Source organism: Ranitomeya variabilis, chromosome 3, assembly GCF_051348905.1.
Source record: "Ranitomeya variabilis isolate aRanVar5 chromosome 3, aRanVar5.hap1, whole genome shotgun sequence".
NCBI classification, from domain to species: domain Eukaryota; kingdom Metazoa; phylum Chordata; class Amphibia; order Anura; family Dendrobatidae; genus Ranitomeya; species Ranitomeya variabilis.
Genome location: NC_135234.1, coordinates 770,119,524 through 770,144,601, shown reverse-complemented (window position 1 = coordinate 770,144,601; position 25,078 = coordinate 770,119,524). Strand labels below are relative to the sequence as shown.

At 47.4% G+C, this 25,078-nt stretch overlaps 1 protein-coding gene across 2 annotated transcripts; it reads left to right on the top strand.

Annotated features, from left to right (window-relative positions):
• Positions 1–701: 701 nt before the first annotated feature.
• Positions 702–25,078, top strand: LOC143817426 (sialidase-3-like). 2 transcript variants are annotated; one of them, XM_077298819.1, is made up of 3 exons: positions 702–838; positions 8,024–8,237; positions 23,977–25,078. In XM_077298819.1, exons 2-3 carry the CDS (start codon positions 8,040–8,042, stop codon positions 24,934–24,936), a joined length of 1,158 nt encoding a protein of 385 aa, XP_077154934.1. In that variant the 5' UTR covers positions 702–838; positions 8,024–8,039; the 3' UTR covers positions 24,937–25,078. The 2 variants fall into 2 exon arrangements, with proteins under 2 accessions (XP_077154934.1, XP_077154933.1); XM_077298818.1 differs by lacking the exon at positions 702–838 and adding an exon at positions 4,841–5,189.

Sequence of the window (25,078 nt, the reverse complement as noted above, 5' to 3'; positions counted from 1 at the left end):
GCTCAGCAGTCAGTATCACACAGGAGAGGATTAGATACAGCTCAGCAGTCAGTATCACACAGGATAGGATTAGATACATGGCTCAGCAGACTATCACACAGGAGAGGATTAGATACACAGCTCAGACAGTATCACACAGGAGAGGATTAGATACACGGCTCAGCAGACAGTATCACACAGGATAGGATTAGATACACAGCTCAGCAGTCAGTATCACACAGGAGAGGATTAGATACACAGCTCAGCAGTCAGTATCACACAGGATAGGATTAGATACATGGCTCAGCAGTCAGTATCACACAGGAGAGGATTAGATACACGGCTCAGCAGACAGTATCACACAGGATAGGATTAGATACACAGCTCAGCAGTCAGTATCACACAGGATAGGATTATTGTGGGGGGAGCACAGTATAGTGGGGGGGTGCACAGTACAGTGGGGGGTGCACAGTATAGTGGGGGGGTGCACAGTACAGTGGGGGGTGCACAGTACAGTGGGGGGTGCACAGTACAGTGGGGGGTGCACAGTACAGTGGGGGGTGCACAGTATAGTGGGGGGGTGCACAGTACAGTGGGGGTGCACAGTACTAGGCAGTGGGAAGCTGCGCCCCTCCTCGCACGCTGCAGCCAGTAAGAGCAGGGGGCAGTTTGGGAGGGTCCCTGTAAGTTTAGTTTGGGAGGGTCCCTGTAAGTTTAGTTTGGGAGGGTCCCTGTAAGTTTAGTTTGGGAGGGTCCCCGTCCCGCTGCCCCTCAGCCTCATCTGCTGCCGTTACCTCAGGACCGGACGCCGCTGACAGTTGTTCCCCCGCTGCGGTCCCGTCCAGCCCCGCGGACCCCGGTAGGTTCATCGTTCTCTTCTCTCTGACGGGGTCTCTGCAGTCACAGACACGGGGGAACTAATCCTGGATTGTGTCTGTGGCAGGGACGCGTTTCCTGTGAGATGAGCCCATTACTGAGGGCCCGGGAGGGATTCCCCTTATAGCTGAGGGGCCCCAGCACCGCTGCCGCTAATCCCCGGAGATAAGCGGTGACCGCCCCGTACAATCCCGTGACATCTACGGGCGAGACCCCAAACACCACAATGGGGAGAGGCAGAAGGGAGAGGACAGGCAGCGAGGGAACCACAAGTCACAGCAGGCACATGGACCCAGGAGCTTGTAGTCCTCCTGTCACGTCAGCTCCAAAGAGGAAAAGTGTTGGTTTTATGCCTCGTCCATTTATACAAGATAAAGCATCCGACCTACCACACATACAAATGTCCATGGGACCACAAAGTCAATACAGACCCCAGACCAGACCCCCCAAAACAAATATAGATCTGCTAAATCAAAATAGACCCCAGACCCTAAACTAATAAGAACCCCAAACTAGACTTCAAAATCAATTCAGACCAGCCCCCTAAAGAACTAGAGATCCCAGACCAGCCCCCTAAACAACTGGAGATCCCAGATCAGCCCCCCTAAACAACTGGAGATCCCAGCCCAGCCCCTAAACAACTGGAGATCCCAGACCAGCCCACCTAAACAACTGGAGATCCCAGACCAGCCCCTAAACAACTGGAGATCCCAGACCAGCCCCTAAACCACTGGAGATCCCAGACCAGCCCCTAAACAACTGGAGATCCCAGACCAGCCCCCCTAAACAACTGGAGATCCCAGACCAGCCCCTAAACAACTGGAGATCCCAGACCAGCCCCTAAACAGCTAGAGATCCCAGACCAGCCCCTAAACTACTGGAGATCCCAGACCAGCCCCTAAACCACTGGAGATCCCAGACCAGCCCCTAAACAACTGGAGATCCCAGACCAGCCCCTAAACAACTGGAGATCCCAGACCAGCCCCTAAACTACTGGAGATCCCAGACCAGCCCCTAAACTACTGGAGATCCCAGACCAGCCCCCCTAAGCAAACACAAACTTTACCAGGACGTCCGTGTTACTGTTCAGGTTCGGCTGCCCGATCCCCGGGTGTTTGTCGCTCTGTCATGGCAGCACGGCAAACTCCGCTTCTGATCTGCGGTGAAATCATCCTGCCGGTCAGAGCCGCGGTTCCCACCTTGTCAGAAGAGCGCTCAGCTGTGATTGGAGGTATAAAGCTCACCTCCAGTCCTGGTGTCAGCGACTACTGCTCCCATCATCCGAGACCTGCTGCCGCTAATAATAGGAGAGGCGGATGGGAGCATTCATTAGCCGCTTCTGTGCTGTCAGTAAATAATAAAAAAAAACCTGCTTAGGTTCCCCTGTATTTTTGATAACCAGTCAGGCAAAACCCACAGCTGCGGACTGCAACCCTCAGCTGTCAGCTTCAGTAAGCCTGGCTATCAATAAATAATTAAAAAATAAACTGCGTGGGATCCCCCCTCATTTTTGACAACCTCTCAGACTGGTAAGGGGCCATCGCTTCCCCCCCCCCCAGCCTAAATATAGCCGCCCACAACTGACCAGAAAAGGCACATCTATTATATGCGCCAATTCTGGCCCTTTGCCCGGCTCTTCCCACTTGCCCTGCAGTGGTGGCAAGTGGGGTTCATATTTGTGGGGTTGATGTCACCTTTGTATTGTCATCAAGCCCCCGGTTTAGTAACAGAGGAGCGTCTATAAGACACCTCTCCATTACTAATCCTATAGTTACATCGTAAATAAACACACGGGAAGAATAAAGTCCTCTATTAGAAAGAATGGTGAATGAGCTGCTGCGAGCGCAGCGTCAGTGACCGGCGGTGACCTCATCGAGGTTATCTCCAGTCACTGAGGCTGCGTCCCTGCTGGGCTGAACTACGGTGACCTCAGTGAGATCCCCGCTAGCACCATGAGAAAACTCAGGCTGGAGGGGGGGGGGGCAATATCCATGGGCCCTTACCAGCCTGAGAATACCAGCCCCCAGCTGTCTGCTTTATCAAGGCTGGTTGTCAAAAATGGGGGGGACCCCACGCCATTTTTTTTTAATTACTGATAACCAGACATGTTGAAGCTGACAGCTGAGGGTTGTAGCCCCCCAGCTGTGAGTTTTGCCTGGCTGGTTATCAAAAATACAGGGGAACCCACACCGTTTTTTTTTTAAATTATTTATTTACAGCGCAGGAGCGGGTGATGAATACACCCATCAGCCGCTCCTGCTCTCACTGTTATTAGCGGCAGCAGGTGTCGGATGATGGGAGCAGTAGTCTCCTCAGCTGACACCAGTGACCGGAGGTGAACTTTATACCTCCGATCACAGCGTGGGAACCGCGGCTCTCTGACCGGCAGGGATGATTTCACCGCCAATCAGAAGTGGTGTTTGCCACACTGTCATGCACATGACTGCGCGGCAAATACTCGATGTTTGGGACCCCCATTCAAGTGAATAGGGTTCAGGTGCGAGTCCGGGTACTGTTCCTGAACCTTAACTTTTTGTAGCTGTTCGGCCGAACCCTCCTTACCCGAACATCTACTAGAGATCCCAGGACCAGCCCCCCTAAACAACTAGAGATCCCAGACCAGCCCCCCTAAACAACTAGAGATCCCAGATCAGCCCCCTAAATAATACAGATGCCGGACAAGTTCCCATAAACAAATACAGCTCCCTGACTCCATAAGCAAATATAGACCCCAGACAAGACCCCCTAATTTAATACAGCCCCCATATCAGACCTTTTAAACAAATACAGACCCTACATCAGTCTTCTAAGTCAATGGGGACCTCAGATCACAGACCTTAAGCTAACACTGATTCTACATCAGACCCTTTAAAATAATGCAGACCCCAATCCAAACCCCCTAAATAATACAGATGCCAGGCAAGACCCCTTAAACTAATTAAGCCCCCAGACCAGGCTCCTAAACAAATACAAACACCAGACCACAGCCACTAAACTACAGATTGCAAATAAGACCACCACAACTAATACAGATCCTCGTCCAGACCCCCCAACAGTATAGACGCCAGACTTGACCCATAAACAGATTCCAAACCTGACCCGTAAATACAGACCACCTGAGCAGCCAGCCCCTAAATGTGACCCCAGACAAGACCCCTGACCAGCGAAACTAATGACTGCTGAGACCAGACTCCCCGTAGATCTGGACCCCGGACCCCCGCGCCGTCATCTCCCCCTGTATCCTAGGAACGATATGCGACGATTTCCATCACTGAATATTTTCGGACCTTTCCTCTGATCTTCAGATTTGTGCCCCTTTTCCTTGTGTTCAGTTTCTAATTTAACCCTTTCAGGTTTTCGCTCCTGTGCGGACCCCCTCCCTACCCTGGTTTCCCCCGTTTCTAGTGACTATATTGATAATTTGGAGCCTGGGAGCCATAAATGGGCACATGGCGCTGGCAATATTCACCGCCGGCCCTAGACTCTATGATCCTGGCACGCAGCGCCCCGGCACAGAACCGACACATTTATCTTCCCGCTACATTAAACACAGGGAAGGAAATGTCTATCTACAACAGAACATGCAGTGATCACATTGTATCACTTCCTCCATGTGTAATGGGCCAGATACCGAGCCTTAGCGGGGTCTTCCCATCTCCAAGATCCTATCCCAATATATGGTGGGTGTAATAATGATAATATTAGCAAATGCCTCCAATCAGCAATGTAGTATAGTTCTTCTGATTCGCCGTGTCGCTTACCCCATGTGCAGGGCATTGCCGTAGCTTAGCATAGAATGAATAGTGTAGACTTTCAGATCCTCCTGGAGACATGGACCACAGCTGAAGCCGCCCATTATCAGGACCTGGGCGAAGTTCTCATCTTTGGAGACCTCAATGCAAGAAGTGGGAGAGAAAAAGACTTTCTGACCACGGATGGAAACGTCTACAGATTTGGAGCAGAGACTGACGGCCATGACTCAGTGCACACAGAGAGAAACGGCTACGACAGTACGGTCTATAAAAGAGCCAAATAGATCCTGAGCTTAAAAAGTTTAGGACTTCATATACTCAATGGCCGCACCAAGGAGACTCTCCTGGAAGATGGAATTTAATCTCCCATATGGAAGGAGACTACGCCATCACAGATATGGACCTGGCAAATACTGGCGCCTTCATAGTCACCCCACAAACTGGATACACCACTTACGTTACCGGAAGAATCTCGCCCATAAGGTGTAAAAAAGCCAAAGTCAGACAAAGCTATGTGCACACGTTGCGGACTTCCCTCTGGAATTTCTGCGCAGATTCTTCCTCTCTTGGCAGAAAACGCAGGTAAAAATCCGCGCGGATTTGATGCGTTTTTGATGCGGATTTGTATGCTTTTTTGTAAGCTAAATAAAGATCTATATTTAACAAAAAAAAGTTAGTTTCTCGCAAGTGTGAACCCGGCATTAAATGCAATATCTGTTTAATTTGAAAAAAAAAATGGGAATAAAAATTGCGTGGGCTCCCGTGCAATTTTCCAAACCAGAGAGAGAAAGCCAGCGACTGGGGGCCGATGTTTATAGCCTGGGAAAGGGGTAATACCCATGGATCTTTCCAGGCTATTAATATCAGCTCACAGCTGTATACTTAGCCTTTACTGGCTATTAAAATAAGGGGGCCCCCCCCCAAAAAAAATGGCGTGGGGTCCCCCTATAATTTATAGCCAGAAAACGCTATGCAGAGCGCTGCGGTCTGATATTAATAGCCTAGGAAGGGGCCATGGATATTGCTCCCCCAGCTACAAACACGAGCACACAGCCACCCCAGAAATGGCGCATCTCTATGATACGCCAATTCTGGCACTTAGCCGCTCTCTTCCCACTGCCCTGTAGCGGTGGCATATGGGGTAATAGTTGTGGGGTTGATGTCACCTTTGTATTGTAAGGTGACATCAAGCCCGGCTTAGTAATGGAGAGGCGTCTATAAGATACCTATCCATTACTAATCCTATAGTTGTTAAGGAGTTAAATAGACAGCCAGAATAAAGACTTTTAATTAAATAAAACACACAGTTTCCATCTTTATTGTACTCCTAATTCCTGCGACACCCTCGTTCTCCTGCAAAAAAAAAATAAAAATAAACCAACACAAATACTCCCTGTTCCGATGTAGTCCATTTAATAACAAGTGTCCCACGATCATCTCCCATATAGAGCAGTCACATCAGGCTCTACAGGGCCTCCAGTGTCACACTGACAGGAGACAATGGCTCCTGCAGTGTTATCACTGAGGGTTCACTGGAGTTCATGCTCTCACTTTACGGAGCGGTGCTGCGAGTGACAGGACAAACTCCAGTGATGTCTAGGTGGTGGAGGGATGAAGTGCGGGAGGATTATCTCCTGTCATTGTATCTCTGGGGCCCCTATGGAGTGGTCACATCTCTTGATGCGACAGCTCTACATGGAAGATTTTCATCGGACACTCTTTATTAAATGGATTACATTGGAACAAGGAGTATACTGTTGGTTTATTATTTTATTTTTTTGGCAGGCGATCGAGGGCGTTGGGGATTAGCTGTATGGTGAGTATGTACTGTATATATGTGTATGTGTTTTTTTTTTTACTATTCCACACAGTAGCCAGATGATGGGACTATACTGTCCCATCATCGGCTAGCTGTCACTGTAGCAGACGGAGGAGAGAACAGTTCATTATGTGAGTATGGGGGAGAGAACAGTGCAGTATGTGAGTGCTGGGGAGAGAGCGGCGCAGTATGTGAGTGCTGAGGAGAGAGCGGCGCAGTATGTGAGTGCTGAGGAGAGAGCAGAGCAGTATGTGAGTGGGGGAGAGAGCAGGGCAGTATGTGAGTGGGGGAGAGAGCAGAGCAGTATGTGAGTGCAGGGGAGAGAGCGGCGCAGTATGTGAGTGCTGAGGAGAGAGCAGAGCAGTATGTGAGTGCTGAGGAGAGAGCAGAGCAGTATGTGAGTGCTGGGGAGAGCGCAGAGCAGTATGTGAGTGCGGGGGAGAGAGCAGAGCAGTATGTGAGTGCTGGGGAGAGAACAGAGCAGTATGTGAGTGCAGGGGAGAGAGCAGAGCAATATTTGAGTTCTGGGGAGAGAACAGAGCAGTATGTGAGTGCTGGGGAGAGAGCAGAGCAGTATGTGAGTGCTGGGGAGAGCGCAGAGCAGTATGTGAGTGCGGGGGAGAGAGCAGAGCAGTATGTGAGTGCAGGGGAGAGAGCAGAGCAATATTTGAGTTCTGGGGAGAGAACAGAGCAGTATGTGAGTGCTGGGGAGAGAGCAGCGCAGTATGTGAGTGGGGGAGAGAGCAGGGCAGTATGTGAGTGGGGGAGAGAGCAGAGCAGTATGTGAGTGCAGGGGAGAGAACAGAGCAGTATGAGTGTGGGGGAGAGAACAGAGCAGTATGTGAGTGCTGGGGAGAGAGCAGCGCAGTATGTGAGTGGGGGAGAGAGCAGAGCAGTATGTGAGTGCAGGGGAGAGAACAGAGCAGTATGAGTGTGGGGGAGAGAGCAGCACAGTATGTGAGTGTGGGGGAGAGAGCAGCACAGTATGTGAGTGTGGGGGAGAACAGAGCAGCACAGTATGTGAGTGTGGGGGAGAGAGCAGCGCAGTATGTGAGTGCTGGGGAGAGAGCAGCGCAGTATGTGAGTGGGGGAGAGAGCAGGGCAGTATGTGAGTGGGGGAGAGAGCAGAGCAGTATGTGAGTGCAGGGGAGAGAACAGAGCAGTATGTGAGTGTGGGGGAGAGAGCAGCGCAGTATGTGAGTGCTGGGGAGAGAGCAGCGCAGTATGTGAGTGGGGGAGAGAGCAGGGCAGTATGTGAGTGGGGGAGAGAGCAGAGCAGTATGTGAGTGCAGGGGAGAGAACAGAGCAGTATGAGTGTGGGGGAGAACAGAGCAGCACAGTATGTGAGTGTGGGGGAGAGAGCAGCGCAGTATGTGAGTGTGGGGGAGAGAGCAGCACAGTATGTGAGTGTGGGGGAGAGAGCAGCGCAGTATGTGAGACAGATAACAGATAGATGATAGATAGATGATAGATATTAAATAGATAACAGATAGATAGATGTATGTACATAATGTACATACATACATAGATACATAGATTGATTGATGGGTTTATCTATGAGATAGTCTTATGACCGTGTCCCGGTTTTGTCTTCCAGAATCGTCATCGCCGCCATGAAGGCCTCACAACCGGAGAGGACGCCGCTGTTCAAGAAAGAGTCCAATGGCTGTGTGTACCGGATCCCCTCACTCCTCTACATCCCCGTGGAGAACCTGTTCCTGGCGTTCGCGGAGAAGCGTAAGAGTGAGAGTGACGCTGAGGCGGACAGCCTGGTCATGAGGAGGGGGATCTACAAGACCGGATACGTGTCTGTAAGTTTACTGCGGATGTCTCATAGGCAGCACCATAATTTGCAAAATAAATCTTGCCAAATCAGACAAGGTGATTTTCTGGATTTGTTTTCTCATTGTGACTCTTATAGTTGTGGTCGACCTATGATGTCAATTACAGGCCTCTCTCATGTCTGTAAGTGGGAGAACTTGCACAATTGGTGTCTGACTAAATACTTTTTTTCACCACTGTATACATCGAGCACACACACATCTATACACAGAGCACATGCACACATGTGTACACAGAGCACACACACGTACAGTGGTGTCATGAACGAGGGGTGTTTGGTTGCCCCAGTTCTTTCTTCGGGGATTTATTTATATCCCACTTCCCAGTTCTGGTTTGGAACTTGCAGCTCTCTGGCGCCCCCCCCCCCCCCCCCCCCTTACCCTCAGGTCAGTCAGGGAACTGCACCTAGGATAATTTGTCGCCAGAAAGGCTGTCTTGCTATGTACTGGCTATTGGGCACCCTGCAGTGAGGGTGATATACCTATTCCCCGCCGCAGCCGGGCAATACTCTTATAAACCCCTTTCCGTCACTGCATCTATACCCAACAAGCTCAGTACGCTCTGCTGCCACCAGCTCCTATTCCTATGATTAATAGCGGGTCAGGAGCCAACCCAATCAGTAGTGTAATTTACTTCAGAGGACGTTGGAGGTACGTTTTAGAGCAAGGAAAACGAAGCTAGTAAATATTATAACTTTTACTCCAAAAAAAAATAGGCTGTGTTTACAAAAGGTATAAAAAAAACGATATTACAAGATGAGACAATTATAGTATGCACAGAACGATTACAAAATAAAAGGGATTAAGGAGGAAAAGCACTTACAGGTCTCTCATATCATGGCAGGCCATGCGGCTGGGGGAAGGGCCACACATCCCAATGCATCAGAGCAGATTGCAGAGTTTCTGTTAGCTGACTTCCTGGGCAAAAGACTACTCTTCCTAACTCAGCTCCTAAATGTAAATGCTCTGCTTGATGACCTCACTGAGTGGGCTGCGCCCTGGAATGACTTTCCCTTCTAGAAGTTATGTCAAATCTTCTATTACTCATAGCTCTTGGGGGGGAAATTCGTGGAAGGATGACGAATGTATTGTATGACTTATCACAAAATTAGCTTACATTTAAGTCTAAACATGGCTTGGCTATGTGACTTGGGTAAGCAGTAATGCGTTTCTCAAATTCTGCCAGGCGCTGAGCTTAGAAAAAGTACTGTGTGATGGCCCGGCCGATGCAGAGGCCAAAAGTGTATTTGTCCTGCTTCCAGACCTAATCTGCGCGATTAGATGCCAGTTTAAGAGAACAAAGGGAATGCCCCCCAGCACACTGGTTTCACATTACAGCTGTATGCAGTGGGGAGGGAGGAGCTAGGCAGTGAAAAGAAGAGCTACTTCGTGCTCTTTACACAGACCTAATGGGGGGAAGGGAAGCATATATATGCTGGTAAAGCAATAAAAAATTCTAGGATGGTACGTTGGATATGAACATATTCGTGATATCATTACACCTCCCCCTTCTGGATTGCGCTACGTAGGCAGGACCTCTCGTTACTCCTCCATGCGCACCTCGGCAGGTTCGCCCTGGCAGGACAACCCATCTGCATTGCCATGCTCGCTACCCTTTTTGTGTTTCACGGTAAAGTCGTATTGTTAAAAGGCAAGGCTCCAGCGTAGCAACCTTCCTTTGGTACCAGACATGGTGTGCAGCCAGCTCAGCAGGTTGTGGTCGGTCACCATGGTGAAGGCGTTTCCTTACAGGTAGGTCTGCAAACGTTGCAGGGCGCAAACCATGGCCAGGCACTCCTTCTTGATGGTGAAATAGGCCACTTCCCTCGGCAGAAGCTTCAGTCTCAGGTACAACACGGGGTGCTCTTGGTTCCCTGAGTCCACCTGGCTGAGCGCAGCACCGAGGCCAAACACGCTGGCATCGGTCTGTACCAGGAACGGCCGACTGCTGTCGACGGCTTTTAGCACCGGAGAACTGCTCAGGACTGTTTTGAAAGCACGGAAATCCACCTCACAGCTGTCCGTCCAGTCGACTGGGGTACCTTCTTCCTGGTGAGGTCCGTCAAGGGTTTTGCAAGGCTGTTAAGAGTTCTGTACGAAGCGCCTATAGTACCCTGCAGTGCCCAGGAAGGACATCGCCTGCTTCTTGGTCCTGGGGGTGGGCCAGGACACGATAGCGTCCACTTTCCCAGGCTCTGGCCTCATGAAGCCCCCGCCTACCCATTGCCCTAAGTAGTGGACCTTGCTCTTGCCCATCTGGCACTTCCCCGGCTTGATGGTCAGGACTGCTTGGTGAATTCGTTTGAGCGCCTCCTGTAGATGCTGCAGGTGTTCATCCCAGGAGGAACTGAAGATAGCAATGTCATCCAAGTACGCCACCGCGTACTCCTCCAGTCCCTGAAGCAGGTGGTTGACCATCCGCTGGAAAGTGGCAGGGGCATTCTTCATGCCGAAAGGCATGACTGTGGACTCGTACAGTCTGAAGGGTGTGATAAAGGCGGACTTCTCCTGCGCCTCGGGGCTCAGGGGAATCTACCAGTATCCCCGACTCATATCCATTATGGTCAGGTATTTGGCGCCGGCTAACCTCTCAAGCAGCTCCTCGATGCGCGGCATTGGGTGCGTGTCAGAGGTTGTGATGGCGTTGAGTCCCCTGTAGTCCACGCAGAACTGAGTGGTCCAATCCTTCTTTAGGATACAACAAAAGTGCACCAGACGCACAACTAATGATATATTATAAATCGTTAAGCAACAACGGGGTGCAAAATCAGTGGAAACAAAATGTGCAAGCAGAGAAAAGAAAAAGACCACTGTATAATATGCACAAGGAAAAACTTTATTGACAAAATAGAGTTAAAACATAATTAAAAACACACATGTATCCCTTCCCCTACTGCTAGAAAAGGAGCCGTGCCGATAAATATTAGGTCTAAATAGACCAGCCCATGATATATCAAATGTGACAGTAATTCTACAATAATTTACATAGATTACAATAGACCATCAAACATGGTAACAATTAAGAATACAATTATACTGGCTAAAGTAGCCAAGGCACAAATATAAGAAGCAAAAATATATATACTTATCTCTTATGTGTAAACAGACCCCTGTGAACCAGGCAGCACACTCAAATGTAACAGACCTCTGTATTCAGGATAGTAGATGCTGAATAAGTAGAAAGGCTGGCTCAAATAGCATAACCTGCTGCACCTCGTCGGAAAACCGATAGGGTGTTAGCCGTAGTGGGGCATGACTCCCGGTGTCCACCTAGTGGACCGCTAAATCAGTCCTTCCGGGTCTATCGATGAATACGGCCCGGAAGGGTTCCAGCGTGTTCCGCAATTGCGACCGCTGGGGTTCGGATAGCAAGGCACTTACCTCCACGTCCTCAATGGACCCACCGGCCTTGGTTTGGGCCAGTATGTCCAGGAGGGGGTCTTCCTCTCCGTCTTCGGGCAGGCTGCAGATCGGTAGGACATAGGCTTCACGTTCGTGATGAGCCTTCATCATATTGATGTGAAAGGCCTTTCGTCTACCCCGAGTGTGGTCAAGTGTGACAACGTAGGTGACTGGGTTGAGCTGTTGTTGGACGACGTAGGGGCCTTCCCAGGCTGCCTGAAGCTTATCCTTTGGTACAGGGACCAGCATCCACACCTTCTGACCCACCTGGTAGGTCCACTCCCGGACGTTCTGGTCGTACCAGTGCTTCTGATCAGCCTGAGCCTGCGCCATGTTGTCATGCACCAACTGCATCAAGGTCTGTATTTTGTCACGGAAGCGCATGACATACTGCACGATGGACACTACTGAAGGGTTCGGCTCTTCTTCCCAGGATTACCTTACCAACCCAAGGGGTCTCCGGACTCGTCTGCCATACAGGAGCTCGAAGGGGGAAAAGCCCGGCAAGGCCTGCGGAACCTCTCGGTAAGCAAATAGCAGGTGGGGGAGGTACCGCTCCCAGTCGTGTCCTTTGGTCTCAACCAGCATGCGTAGCATCTGTTTGAGGGTGCCATTGAAGTGCTCACACAAACCATTGGTCTGGGGGTGATACGGGCTTTATACCAGATGCTTCACCTGCATTTTCTCACAGAGAGCCTCCATTAGGCGAGACATGAATTAGGTCCCTTGGACGGTAAGCATCTCCTTGGGAAATCCTATACGTGAAAAGATGGCCCAACAGTGCATCTGCCACCTTATCTGCCCTAGTTGAGGACACAGCCACTGCCTCTGGGTACCGGGTAGCGTATTCTACCACAGTGAGGACATATTGCTTTCCAGAGCTGCTGGGGACGGCCAGCGGTCCCACAATGTCCACCGCGATCCTCTGGAAAAGCTCCTCTATCACTGGCAAAGGGATCAGGGGAGCCTTAAGAGCAGGCCCCGCCTTCCCCACTCTTTGGCAGGTGATACAGGAGCAGCAGTAGTTTGTCACATCTGTCCCCATCTTGGGCCAATAGAAGCGTTGAAACAGCCAGGCATTAGTTTTGCTGATCCCCAAGTGTCCAGCGAGTGGGATCTCGTGGGCAATCCGCAACAACTCACCCCTGAATTGGTACGGGATGACCAGCGGTCTTTCCCTCGACCAGTCCTTTTGGGATTACCCGGGAACTGTCTCTCGGTAATACCTCCCTCTTTCCCAGAACACCCTCTCCTTATCAGTCAAGGAGGTGGGCGTCTCGGCGAGGTGTCTCAAGTTCTCCAGGCTCGCATCTGAGTACACAGCAGCCTGGAACTCCCGGCTGGAGGCAGCCAGAAGTGATGTCAGGGTCCCTTCCCCACGGGAACCCTCTGGGACCTGTTCTGGGTCCATCTCTGTGACTGAGGAGGGTCCGGAATGCAGAACGTTATCTGCGTTTCGGGCACTCTGACTACGGGTGACAGCAGATACGTAGGCTGTCTCCCCGGGATTTCCACAGACTCATCAGCCGACGCTGCTATGGGCTCTACCTCCCCATCCAATCCCATCACCACAGGAGCAGTGCTACCTATGGGGCTGTTACCTTCCTCTGTGGCACTGATCAGTTGCACGGCATCACCTTCCTCACCGTTCCCATTCATCTCCCCATTTCCCCTAGCACCATCGCTTGCTCCTGTTAGGGGTTCCTCAGCCATTTCACCCCGCAGAGTGACGTGGCTGAGCACTCCTGCACCTGTAGACACATCATCATTAGGAGATAAGTGGTTGGGAGGTAAAACATGCACATTTTCATCATGATCATCATCATCAGTTTGAGATAAATCACTCTCAGGTAAGGCAAGCAATTTCCCATCATCGTAATATACAAACATTCTCCCCAAATCAGTCCCCAATAAAATATCTGTGGCAAGTTATCGGACAACTCCACTTCCTTCACCCCGCTCCTGGCACCGCAATCTATATGCACCCGGGCCATTGGCAGGGGACAGCAGATGCCCCCAATCCCGGTGACAGTCAAGGTTTTCCCCAGAATAATCTCTTCAGGGGCCGCCAGTTCGGGTCGGATAAGGGTTCATTCAGCCCCGGTGTTTTTGAGCCCGTAGCGACACGGCTCCCCGCGGTGACGTGCTGCACATTATCACTGACCCTCCCAACCGCCCCACCCACAAAAAGAACTGCTGCATTAGGCCCTGAGGCCTTGGCTGGGGGTTCTTCTGCTTCTCCGGACAGGTGGTGCTGATATGACCAGTCCTATGGCAGAAAAAATACTTGCGAGGGTCTGATGTAGGCGATGTAGGCCTGGTATTGTTGGCCACGGGGCAGGGCCTCCGGTGAGTCGGCTGGCAGGGGCACTGGGGTTGGTTGCAGGCTTACCCCCTCTACTGTTGGTGTTGACTGGCTTCCGCACTTCCGATTTACGGTTGGCCTCATAGGCGTCGGCAATCTGCGCTGCTCTTCCATGTCTTTGGGCTCTCGGTCCATCACGAACTGTAGCACCTCAGCTGGGCGAAAGATGTAGAAACTGGCCTTTGGTCATCAGGTCTCGCAGCTGCTAACAGGTGGTCGCTGACAGTCCTTGAATCCACTGGTCAAAGTGGGTCCTGGGTCAATGCACCAGATCGCTATAACTGTCTTGTGGGCCACGTTGGAGGTTCCATAACTTTTTACGGTAAACCTCAGGGGGTCAGTTGGTACTTCTTTATCAGGGCTTGCTTGATGGCCTCATAATCTCCATCTTGGTCTGGCGAGAGAGAAGCAAATGCCTGCAGAGCTTTGCCTTTCAGCCTTGGGGGTTAGGTAGGTTGCAAGTAGGGCCGGCATTCCGTGGTTGGACCTCTGCTGCAGCACCATTTGCGCTTGGGCTGGCTTCTGCGTCCGCTGGGCTCTGAGCGATTTCCAGTTGCACCAGAGTCGCGACCAGTTGGCTTTTGTTTTTGCCCGTGGCGCCAATCTGTCTCAACCTACAAATGGCAACAAGAGTGTTCTTGTTATGCTGCTTATACCAGCCTTCTGCAAGCGTAGCCATCATTGCCAAATATAAGATAGGATAGAAAAACAAAGAGGAAAGGAGGGGGTAATCGGCAAGTACACGCGGTATCGTCTCAGGACTAGTAAACACTGAGCTCGTTCTCCAAAACTTTTTTTTGCGCCAAGTCCTTGCAAGAACAATGCAAGTTTTTAGTGAGAGGAATGATTGCTCAAACCAGATCACTAATGCTCTATTCTCCCACTACTCTGCCACCAATATGTCATGAACCGGAGTTGTTTTGTTTGCCCAGTTCTTTCTTCAGGGATTTATTTATATCCCACTTCCCAGTTCCGGTTTGGAACTTTCAGCACTCTGGCGCCCCCCTTACCGTCAGGTCCCTCAGGGAGCTGCACCTAGGATAATTAGTCGCCAGAAAGGCTGTCTTGCTATGTACTGGCTATTGGGCACGCTGCAGTGAGGGTGATATACCTATTCCCCACTGCAGCCGGGCAATACTCTTATAAACTCCTTTCCGTCACTGCCAGCTATATCCAACAAGCTCAGTATGCTCTGCTGCCACCAGCTCCTATTCCTATGATTAATATCGGGTCAGGAGCCAACCCAATCAGTAGCGAAATTTACTTCAGAGGACGTTGAAGGTACGTTTTAGAGCAAGGAAAATGAAGCTAGTAAATATAAATATAAATATAGACAGTGTTTACAAAAGGTATAAAAAACGATATTACAAGATGAGACAATTATAGTATGTACAGATCGATTACAAAATAAAAGGGTTTAAAGAGGAAAAGCACTTACAGGTCTGTCATGAACTGGGGTTGTTGGTTGTCCCCGATTAGTTTCTGAAGGGGATTTATTTACATCCCACTTCCCAGTTCCAATTTGGACTCACAGCTCTCTGGCACCCCCCTTACCCTCAGGTCAGGGAACTGCACCTAAGATAATTATTTGCCAGATAGGCTGCCTGCTGTGTACTGGCTGTGGGGCACACACTGCAGTGATGGTGATATAATTATTTCCAGCCGCAGCCAAGCAATACACTATAAAAACCCTGTTCCGTCACTGCCAGCGTTACCCACCAGCGCAGGACTCTTCCGCTGTCACCAGCTCCTGTTCCTTAATAATGGGTCAGGAGCCAACCCAATCAGTAGTGTAATTTACTTCAGAGGACGTGTAAGTACGTTATAGAGCAAGCAGGAACAAAGCTAGTAATTTTATATATTTTACTCCAAAAGGTAGGCAGTTTTTACAAAAGTATCAAAAGATATTATAAAAATGAGACAATTATGTATATACAGACGATTACAAAATAAAAAGGGATTAACGGAAGAAAATAAACTTACAGTTCTTTCATATCATGGCAGAACCTGTGGCTGGGGGGAGGGGAGCATATGTCCCAATGTATCAGGCAGATTTGCAGAGCCTCTCTCTCAGCTGACTCCCTGGACCAAAGCTAGTGAAAAATGAGCTTCCACTCACTTATACTTGTGCCCAAAACCAAGGCACTCCCCCTGTGGTGACCTCACTGGGTCGCTGAATACTCCCCTTTCTTAAGGATATGAATAACCATCTCTACACATATCTCGGCGTATAAACCTCATAGAAGAAAGACAAAATTATCATTATGCTCACCACTTACGGAGAAATCCATTCCTTGCATTTCGTTTGGTTTTGATCCTAGCGATTTCAGTGAGTTATAGATCTCTCGGTGGACATTCGGAATATGTAACTTTTATATCTCTATCCCTGATCGGTGCCATTATACACATGCATGTGCCTGCCATAGGGCTTTGTTTTTGTATCAGCAAATGCAGTGGAAAGTCCCGGAAGTGCAATTGGGACAACAAGACATTCTTCCTATTTCCTGACAGGGTCTCTCATATCATGGCAGGCCATGCGGCTGGGGGAAGGGCGACACATCCCAATGCATCAAAGCAGATTGCAGAGTTTCTGTTAGCTGACTTTCTGGGCAAAAGACTACTCCTCCTAACTCAGCTCCTAAATGTATATGCTCTGCTTGATGACCTCACTGAGTGGGCTGTGCCCTGGAATGCCCTCCCCTTCTGGAAGTTATGTCAAATCTTCTATTATCATATCTCTTGGGGAGAAGCTCATGGAAGGACAACGAACGTATTATATCACTTCTTACAAAATTAGCTTACATATAAGTCTAAATATGGCTTGGCTATGCGACTCGGGTAAGCAGTAATGCGTTTCTCAGATTCTGCCAGGTGCTGAGCTTAGAAAAAGCCCTCTGTGATGGTCCAGCCAATGCAGAGGCCAAAAATGTATTTGTCCTGCTTCCAGACCTAATCTGCGCGATTATATACCAGTTTAAGAGAAAAAAGGGAATGCCACCCGACCTTGCTTTTTGCACAAGGCTGAGTAGGCCTGCTCACAGCACACTGGTTTCACATTACAGCTATATGCAGGGGAGGGAGGAGTTGGCAGTGAAAAGAAGAGCTACTTTGTGCTCTTTACACAGACCTAATGTGGGGAAGGGAAGCATGTATATGCAATGGAAAATTCTAGGATGATACGTTGGATATGAACATATTCGTAATATCATTACAAGTGGCATGTAAAAGTTTGGGCACCCCTGGTCAAAATTACTATAATTGTGAACAGTTAAGCAAGTTAAAGATGATTTCTAAAAGGCCTAAAATTAGAGATGACACATTTCCTTTGTATTTTAGGCACACAAAAAAAATTAAATATATTTAATATATTTTTATCTTTTCCATTTTAAAAATTGCAAAAAGGAAAATGGGCTGTTGCAAAAATTTGAGCACCCGACACGGTTAGTACCTAGTAGCTCGCGCTTTTGTAAGTATCACAGCTTGTAAACGCATTTTGTAGCCACACAAGAATCTTTCAGTTCTTGTTTGAGGTATTTTGCTTCATTCGTCCTTGGAGAATTAATTCTTCCAGTTCTTTGAGATTCCTGGGTTATCTTGCTTCCTCTGCTATTTTGAGATCTCGCCGCAGATTTTCATTGATGTTCAGATCAGGGGACTGTGAGGGCCATTGTAAAACCTCTATCTGCGTCTTTTGAGGTCGTCTATTGTGGATTGTGATGTGTGTTTAAGGTCATTATCCATTTGTAGAAGCCATCCTCTTCCTCTTCTCACCTTCAGCTTTTTTACAGATGGTGTTATGTTTGCATCAAGAATTTGTTGTAATTTCATTGAATCCTTTCTTCACTCTACCGGTGAAATGTTCCCCATGCCATTGGCTGCAACACAACCCCAAAGCATGATTGAGCCACCCCCATGCTTAATGGTTGTCGAGATGTTCTTTTGCTGAAATCATGTGCCCTTTTTTCTCCACACATACGTTTGATCAAAGATTCCACATCCATGGTGGCCAGGATGGTTCCTTCAGGGAGAGGACCTATTGCTGGTAGTTTATTCAATAGGTCAGTTGTGTCCTGAATGAAGCTGGGGTTTAAGAACACCCTCTACCCATCCAGACACCTGCTCAGTAAGGGTGCCCACACATGAAATAATTGGCCTCCCTGGATTTCCAGATTTGTGGATTTTGGGAAGCCTGTAGAATGTCCCTATTCTTGGACATAAACCATTAAGACTTCCTTATCTATGAACTGTTCCAATATCTATGTCTATCCCTCTCACATGATAATCCTGCTTCACGTCACTTGTCTTATCTATTGCCTTCTTTCTCTCTGTGCTGTGTTGTGTATAAATATGTGATTCTTCAGATCTTGTATTAGTCTGTGCCTGATGAAGAGACCTGCATAGTCTCGAAAGCTTGCGATTTGTTACCATCTTTTCAGTTAGCCATTAAAAAGGTATCAACCGCTGAGGACTCTCACGTCTAAATATTTTTCTATTTTCCTTTTTGTAATTTTTAAAATGTAAAAAATGACAATATATTTTATTTTGCCTAAAAGACAAAGAAAATATGTTGTCTTAAACTTTAGGCCTTTTAGAGATCATTTCATCTTCAACTTGCTTCACTGATCACGATAGCAGTAATTTTGTCCAGGGGTGCCCAAACTTTTACATGCGACTGTGTACGCAGAGCACACACACACACACACACACACACACACACACACACACACACACACACACACACATGTATAGACACGCACATGAGTTCATACACTATAGAGGACGGCCTGTCTACTCTTCTTCAGTTCTTCTAGGCTCCTGCAGGGTACAGGACCTTTGGTAAGATGATGGTCACATGACTGTGATGTCAACAATCATCCTACTGCTCTTCTAACATCAGAAACTGCCCTGATCATGCAGTATTAGTATTATCTACGCGGTTTCTGTTAGTAATTGCTGGGGGCCCTTATGGTGATGGGGGCCCTGGGCCATTGCCTAGTTTATTAAGCAGCTACGCCCGAGGGTAACAGACTAAGACAACCCCATCTCAGTCCACACACACCTCCAATGACGGAAATTTTTTAAAAAGTTCCTGGTGTTAGAACATGGCAACACAAACACATTTTCCTTTACTCTCCCCCCCCCCCCCCCCCCCCTTTCCCCAATAAAAATGCTTTTTTTGCGAATGACACACATCACCACTTTCCAAAGTGGAGAGCGTGTTGTGAAATAGTAAAAAGTTTGCACATTTTTGCCCTAATATGTGTGAATTTTTCACAATAAAAAAAAACCGGAACAAATATATTTTCAATTTTTAATTCCATATTTCTTTTCTCAAGACCTCCGCTTGCTGTTAGTGAATTGAACTATTCTTGTTTATGGGCTGAAATGCTTTTCTTAAGGGGTCGAATGATAGCAAGGTGTGAAGTCAAGTTTGTAAAGTAAAATTCCAATCATCGAGCAATGACAATCTGGACCCTCCGGCGGTCAAAATAAGAGCCCAGTAGAAAAAGGACTGAGGAGGTTGATCCAGGTTAGTGGAAATGGGGAAATTATTAGATTACTCTCAAGGGTCCTCTTAGCTATCAAAGATTGCAGAATGGAAACCTTAATAAATGCAGACCCCAGACCAACATCCTAAAGCATATAGACACCCCAGACCAGCCCCGAAAACACATACAGACCACCGATACCTACAGACCGATAAAACATACAGTACATACAGTATCCCAGACCTGTCACCTTACAGACCGGACTCCTAAGTGTAGACACCAGACCAACATTTATGGAGACCTCAGACCAGATACCCTAATTAAATATAACACCCCCCCGCCCGACTACAGATCGGATGACTAATTATGTGCCAACCCCAGACTGGGACAATAGGCCAAACTACTTAGTAAATCTGGAAAACAGAATTTCTAAGACCCCACACCAGTAAAAATCAATCCCTGACGAGATCCTGACATTTTTTGAGACCTTAGACCCATAATTATTTGCTGACCCTTGTCTAGCTCATTCAATAAATACAGACCACAAACTGGACCCCCAAAAACATACAAATGATCTGAATATTATATAACCGAGACTTCTCAATAACTACAAACGCCAGGCCTGACCCCTTAATATACACAGACCCCAGACCAAACCCTGTATATCACAACAGACCAGGCTCTCTAAATAAATACAGAACAAAGACCAGACCATTAAATTACTACTCGCCTTAGATCCCTAGTTTAACCCCTTTCTGACATTAGACGTACTATCCCGTCGAGGTGGTATGGGCCCGTATGACCACCGACGGGATAGTACGTCTAACGCGATCAGCCGATTGCGGCCGGGTGTCAGCTGACTATCACAGCTGACATCCGGCACTATGTGCCAGGAGCGGTCACGGACTGCTCCTGGCACATTAGCCCCCGGAACACTGCGATCAAACATGATCGCAGCGTTCTGGCGGCACAGGGAAGCATCGCGTAGGGAGGGGGCTCCCTGCATGCTTCCCTGAGACCCTCGGAGCAACGAGATGTGATCGCGTTGTTCCGAGCATCTCCTCCGTCCTCCTCCCTGCAGGCCCCGGATCCAAGATGGCCACAGGGGGCCTTACGGGTCCTGCAGGGAGGTGGCTTGCAAACGTCTGCTAACAGCAGGCGCCGGCAAGACTCCTGCACTGACACTTTACCATGATGTCCCACACTGGGACAAAGTAAAAAAAGTACAAAAAAAATAAAATATTTACATGTGTAAAAAATAAAAATCCTAAATAAATAAATGAAAAAAAAATATTGTTCCAAAAAATGAATTTCTTTATATAAATAAAAAAAAACAATAAAAGTACACATATTTAATATCGCCGCATCCGTAACGACCCGACCTATAAAACTGTCCCACTAGTTAACCCCTTCAATGAACACCGTAAAAAAAACTAGGCAAAAAACAACGCTTTATCATCATACCACTGAACAAAAAGTGGAATAACACGCAATCAAAAAGATGCATATACATAAACATGGTACCGCTGAAAACGTCACCTTGTCCCGCAAAAAAACAAGCTGCCATACAGCCTCATCTGCGAAGAAATAAAAAAGTTATAGTCCTCAGAATAAAGCGATGCAAAAATAATTATTTTTTCTATAAAATAGTTTTTATCGTATAAAAGCGCCAAAACATAAAAAAAGATATAAATGAGGTATCGCTGTAATCGTACTGACCCAAAGAATAAAACTGCTTTATCAATTTTACCAAACGTGGAACGGTATAAACGCCTCCCCCCAAAAGAAATTCATGAATAGCTGGTTTTTGTTCATTCTGCCTAACAAAAATTGGAATAAAAGGCGATCAAAAAATGTCATGTGCCCGAAAATGGTACCAATAAAAACGTCAACTAACGTCCCGCAAAAAACAGGAACTCGCGTGACTCTGTGGACCAAAATATGGAAAAATTATAGCTCTCAGAATGTGGTAACGCAAAAAATTTTTTTTGCAATAAAAAGCGTCTTTTAGTGTGTGACAGCTGCCAAACATAAAAAGCCGCTATGAATAGTAAATCAAACCCCCCTTCATCACCCCCTTAGTTAGGGAAAAATAATAAAATAAAAAAATGTATTTATTTCCATTTTCCCATTAGGGTTAGGGTTGGGGCTAAAGTTAGGGTTGGGGCTAAAGTTAGGGTTGGGGGCTAGAGTTGGAGTTAGGGTTTTTTCATTATGTTTACGGTTGGGTTAAGGCTTCATGCACACTTTGCGGTTTTTGCTGCGGATCCGCAGCGGATTTGACGCTGCGGATCCGCAGCAGTTTTCCATGCAGGGTACAGTACAATGTTACCCTATGGAAAACAAAAAACGCTGTGCCCACGATGCGGAAAATTCATTGCGGAACCGCTGCGGAAAAAAAGAAGGAGCATGTCACTTCTTTCTGCGGATTCCGCAGCGGTTTTCAACATGCACCAATAGGAAAGTGCAGTTGAAAACCCGCAGAAGAATCCGCAGAAGAAACCGCATGAAAATCCGCAGTGAAAACCGCAGCGGTTTTTCACTGCAGATTTTCAAAAACCGCTGCGGAAAAATCCGCAGAAGAATCCGCAACGTGTGCACATACCCTAAGGGTATGGTTAGGGATGGGATTAGGGTTACGGGTGTGTTGGGGTTAGGGGTGTGTTGGGGTTAGGGGTGTGGATAGGGCTGGGATTAGGCTTAGGGGTGTGTTGGGGTTAGGCTTGGAGTTAGAATTGGGAGGTTTCCACTGTTTAGGCACACCAGGGGCTCTGCAAACGTAACATGACGTCCGATCTCAATCCATACAATTCTGCATTGAAAAAGTAAAACGTGCTCCTTCCCTTCCGAGCTCTGCCGTGCGCCCAAACAGTGGTTTACCTCCACATATTGGGTATCAGCATACTCAGGACAAATTGGACAACAACTTTTGATGTCCAATTTTTCCTGTTACCCATGGGAAAATACAAAACTGGGGGCTAAAATTAATTTTTGTGGAAAAAAAAAAGGATTTTTTTTATTTTCACCACTCTGCGTTATAAACTTTCGTGAAACACTTGGGGGTTGAAAGTGATCACCACAATCTAAATAAGTTTCTTGGGGGTCTAGTTTCCAATATGGGGTCACTTGTGGGGGGTTCTACTGTTTAGGTACATCAGGGGCTCTGCAAACGCAATGTGATGCAAACAGACCATTCCATCTAATTCTGCATTCCAAAATGCCACTTCTTCCCTTCCTAGCTCTGCCATGCGCCTAAACAGTAGTTTTCTCCCACATATTGGGTATCAGCGTACTCAGTACAAATTGGACAACAACTTTTGGGGTCCAATTTCTCCTGTTACCCTTGGGAAAATACAAAAAAATTTTGTGGAACAAAAAAAAAGATTTTTTATTTTTAATTTTCACTGCTGTACATTATAAACTTCTGTGAAGTACTTGGCAGTTCAAAGTGCTCACCACACATCTAGATAAGTTCCTTAGGGGGTCTACTTTCCAAAATGGGGTCACTTTTGGGGGTTTCCAGCCAATTTAGCATTGAAAAGTCAAATGGAGCTCCTTCTCTTCTGAGCTCTGCCATGCGCCCAAACAGTGGTCTACCCCCACATATGGGGTATCAGCGTACTCAGGACAAATTGTACAACAACTTTTGGGATCCAATTTCTCCTGTTACCCTTGGTAAAATGAAACAAATTGGATCAGAAGTAAATTTTGTGAAAAAAGTTAAATGTTCATTTTTTTTTTAAAGATTCCAAAAATTCCTGTGAAACACCTAAAGGGTTAATAAACTTTTTGAATGTGGTTTTGAGCACCTTGAGGCATGCAGTTTTTAGAATGGTGTCACACTTGGGTATTTTCTATCATATAGACCCCCATCAAAGTGACTTCAAATGTGATGTGGTCCCTAAAAAAAATGGTGTTGTAAAAATGAGAAATTGCTGGTCAACTTTTAACCTTTATAACTCCCTAACAAAAAAAATGTTGGTTCCAAAATTGTGCTGATGTAAAGTAGACATGTGGGAAATGTTACTTATTAAGTATTTTGTGTGACATATCTCTGTGATTCAAGGGCATGAAAATTCAAAGTTGGAAAATTGCGAAATTTTCAAACTTTTCGCCAAATTTAAGTTTTTTTCACAACTAAACTAAAGTAATATCAATGAAATTTTACCACTAACATGAAGTACAATATGTCTCGAGAAAGTGTCAGAATCAACGGGATCCGTTGAAGTGTTCCAGAGTTATAACCTCATAAAGGGACAGTGGTCAGAATTGTAAACATTGGCCCGGTCATTAACATGCAAACCACCCTTGGAGGTAAAGGGGATAATATTCCAGACCCCTATATATCTACAACTATAGGCCTGACATTTAAATAAACAGAGACCCCAGACCATACCCCTAAACAAATACAGTGGTATTCCATTACAATTCATTGTATTTTATATATTTTCAGTGGGAAGGTCTCCAGAGTTTACACGATATCTGCCCGAAAAATCATTGTATGATCAACCCCTGTCCGGTCTTCGAAGATGCCACCAAGACCCTGTTCCTCTTCTTCAACTGTGTCCCCAAAGGTGTAACGGAAGAGCGCATGAGAAAATGGGGGAACAGTTCCAAGCTCTGCTACTCCACCAGCCAGGACTGCGGGAAGACGTGGAGCGCTCCCATAGACATCACTGATGTGACAAGCGGCGTCAGGAACCTAGCCACGCTCTATGTGTCTCCTGGCCATGGCATCCAGACCCAATGTGGCAAACTCGTGGTCCCAGCCTATGTGTATATTGCCAAATTTTGGTGCATACGTTGGTGGTCCACCAAAGCTCATGCATTTTACATTTACAGCGAGGACCAAGGCAACCGGTGGCGCATATCAGAAAGAATCGAAAAGCACGAGTGCGGAGAATCACAACTGGCAGAAATCATGTCTGAAGACGGCCAGAAAATGTTGTACTGCAACGCGCGGAGCACATCCAAGAAGCGCGTAGAGGCACTAATGCTAAACGTCGGAGGTGAATTCAAGATTGCCGAAAAAAGTCGTAAGTTGAAAGAGTCAGAGAAGGGTGGATGCTCCGGCAGCGTCTTGGGTTTTCCAGGTCTTGAACAACCGGGTCAGGAGCGGCGTCACTGGCTTCTCTTCTCACACCCGGCAAAGAAAGATAGCCGAGATTTGGGCATCTACCTTAACAAGTCACCGCTGATGTCCGAGGCCTGGTCTAAGCCATGGGTCATTCATGACGGCCCCTCGGGATACTCAGATCTTGCTGATTGTAAGGATGCAAATACATTTGCAATCCTCTTTGAGAGTGGAGTTGAGGCGCCTTACGAGGAGATCAACTTCTGTCTGTTTACTGTGGAAGATGTCCTGGAAAACATCAACAAGAAGAAAAGTCTGTTCGCCATGTTCAGGAAGTGACCATATCAAAATCCAAAGGGCGTTATACCCTAAAATCAAAAAAACGTTAAAAATATAAGAACCAGAGACACCCATCTGTCAAATGAATGAAAAATCTGCTATTTTAGAAATGTTATCAGGTATAGCTGGGTGACAACCAATA

Excerpts from the sequence above, each read along its gene's own strand:
- LOC143817426 (XM_077298818.1), top strand. The coding sequence starts at position 4,978 with ATGGAAGGAGACTACGCCATCACAGATATGGACCTGGCAAATACTGGC. Across the intron at positions 5,190-8,023 it reads TCTCTTGGCAGAAAACGCAG|AATCGTCATCGCCGCCATGA; the intron begins GTAAAAATCCGC and ends TTTGTCTTCCAG. Across the intron at positions 8,238-23,976 it reads ACAAGACCGGATACGTGTCT|TGGGAAGGTCTCCAGAGTTT; the intron begins GTAAGTTTACTG and ends ATATATTTTCAG.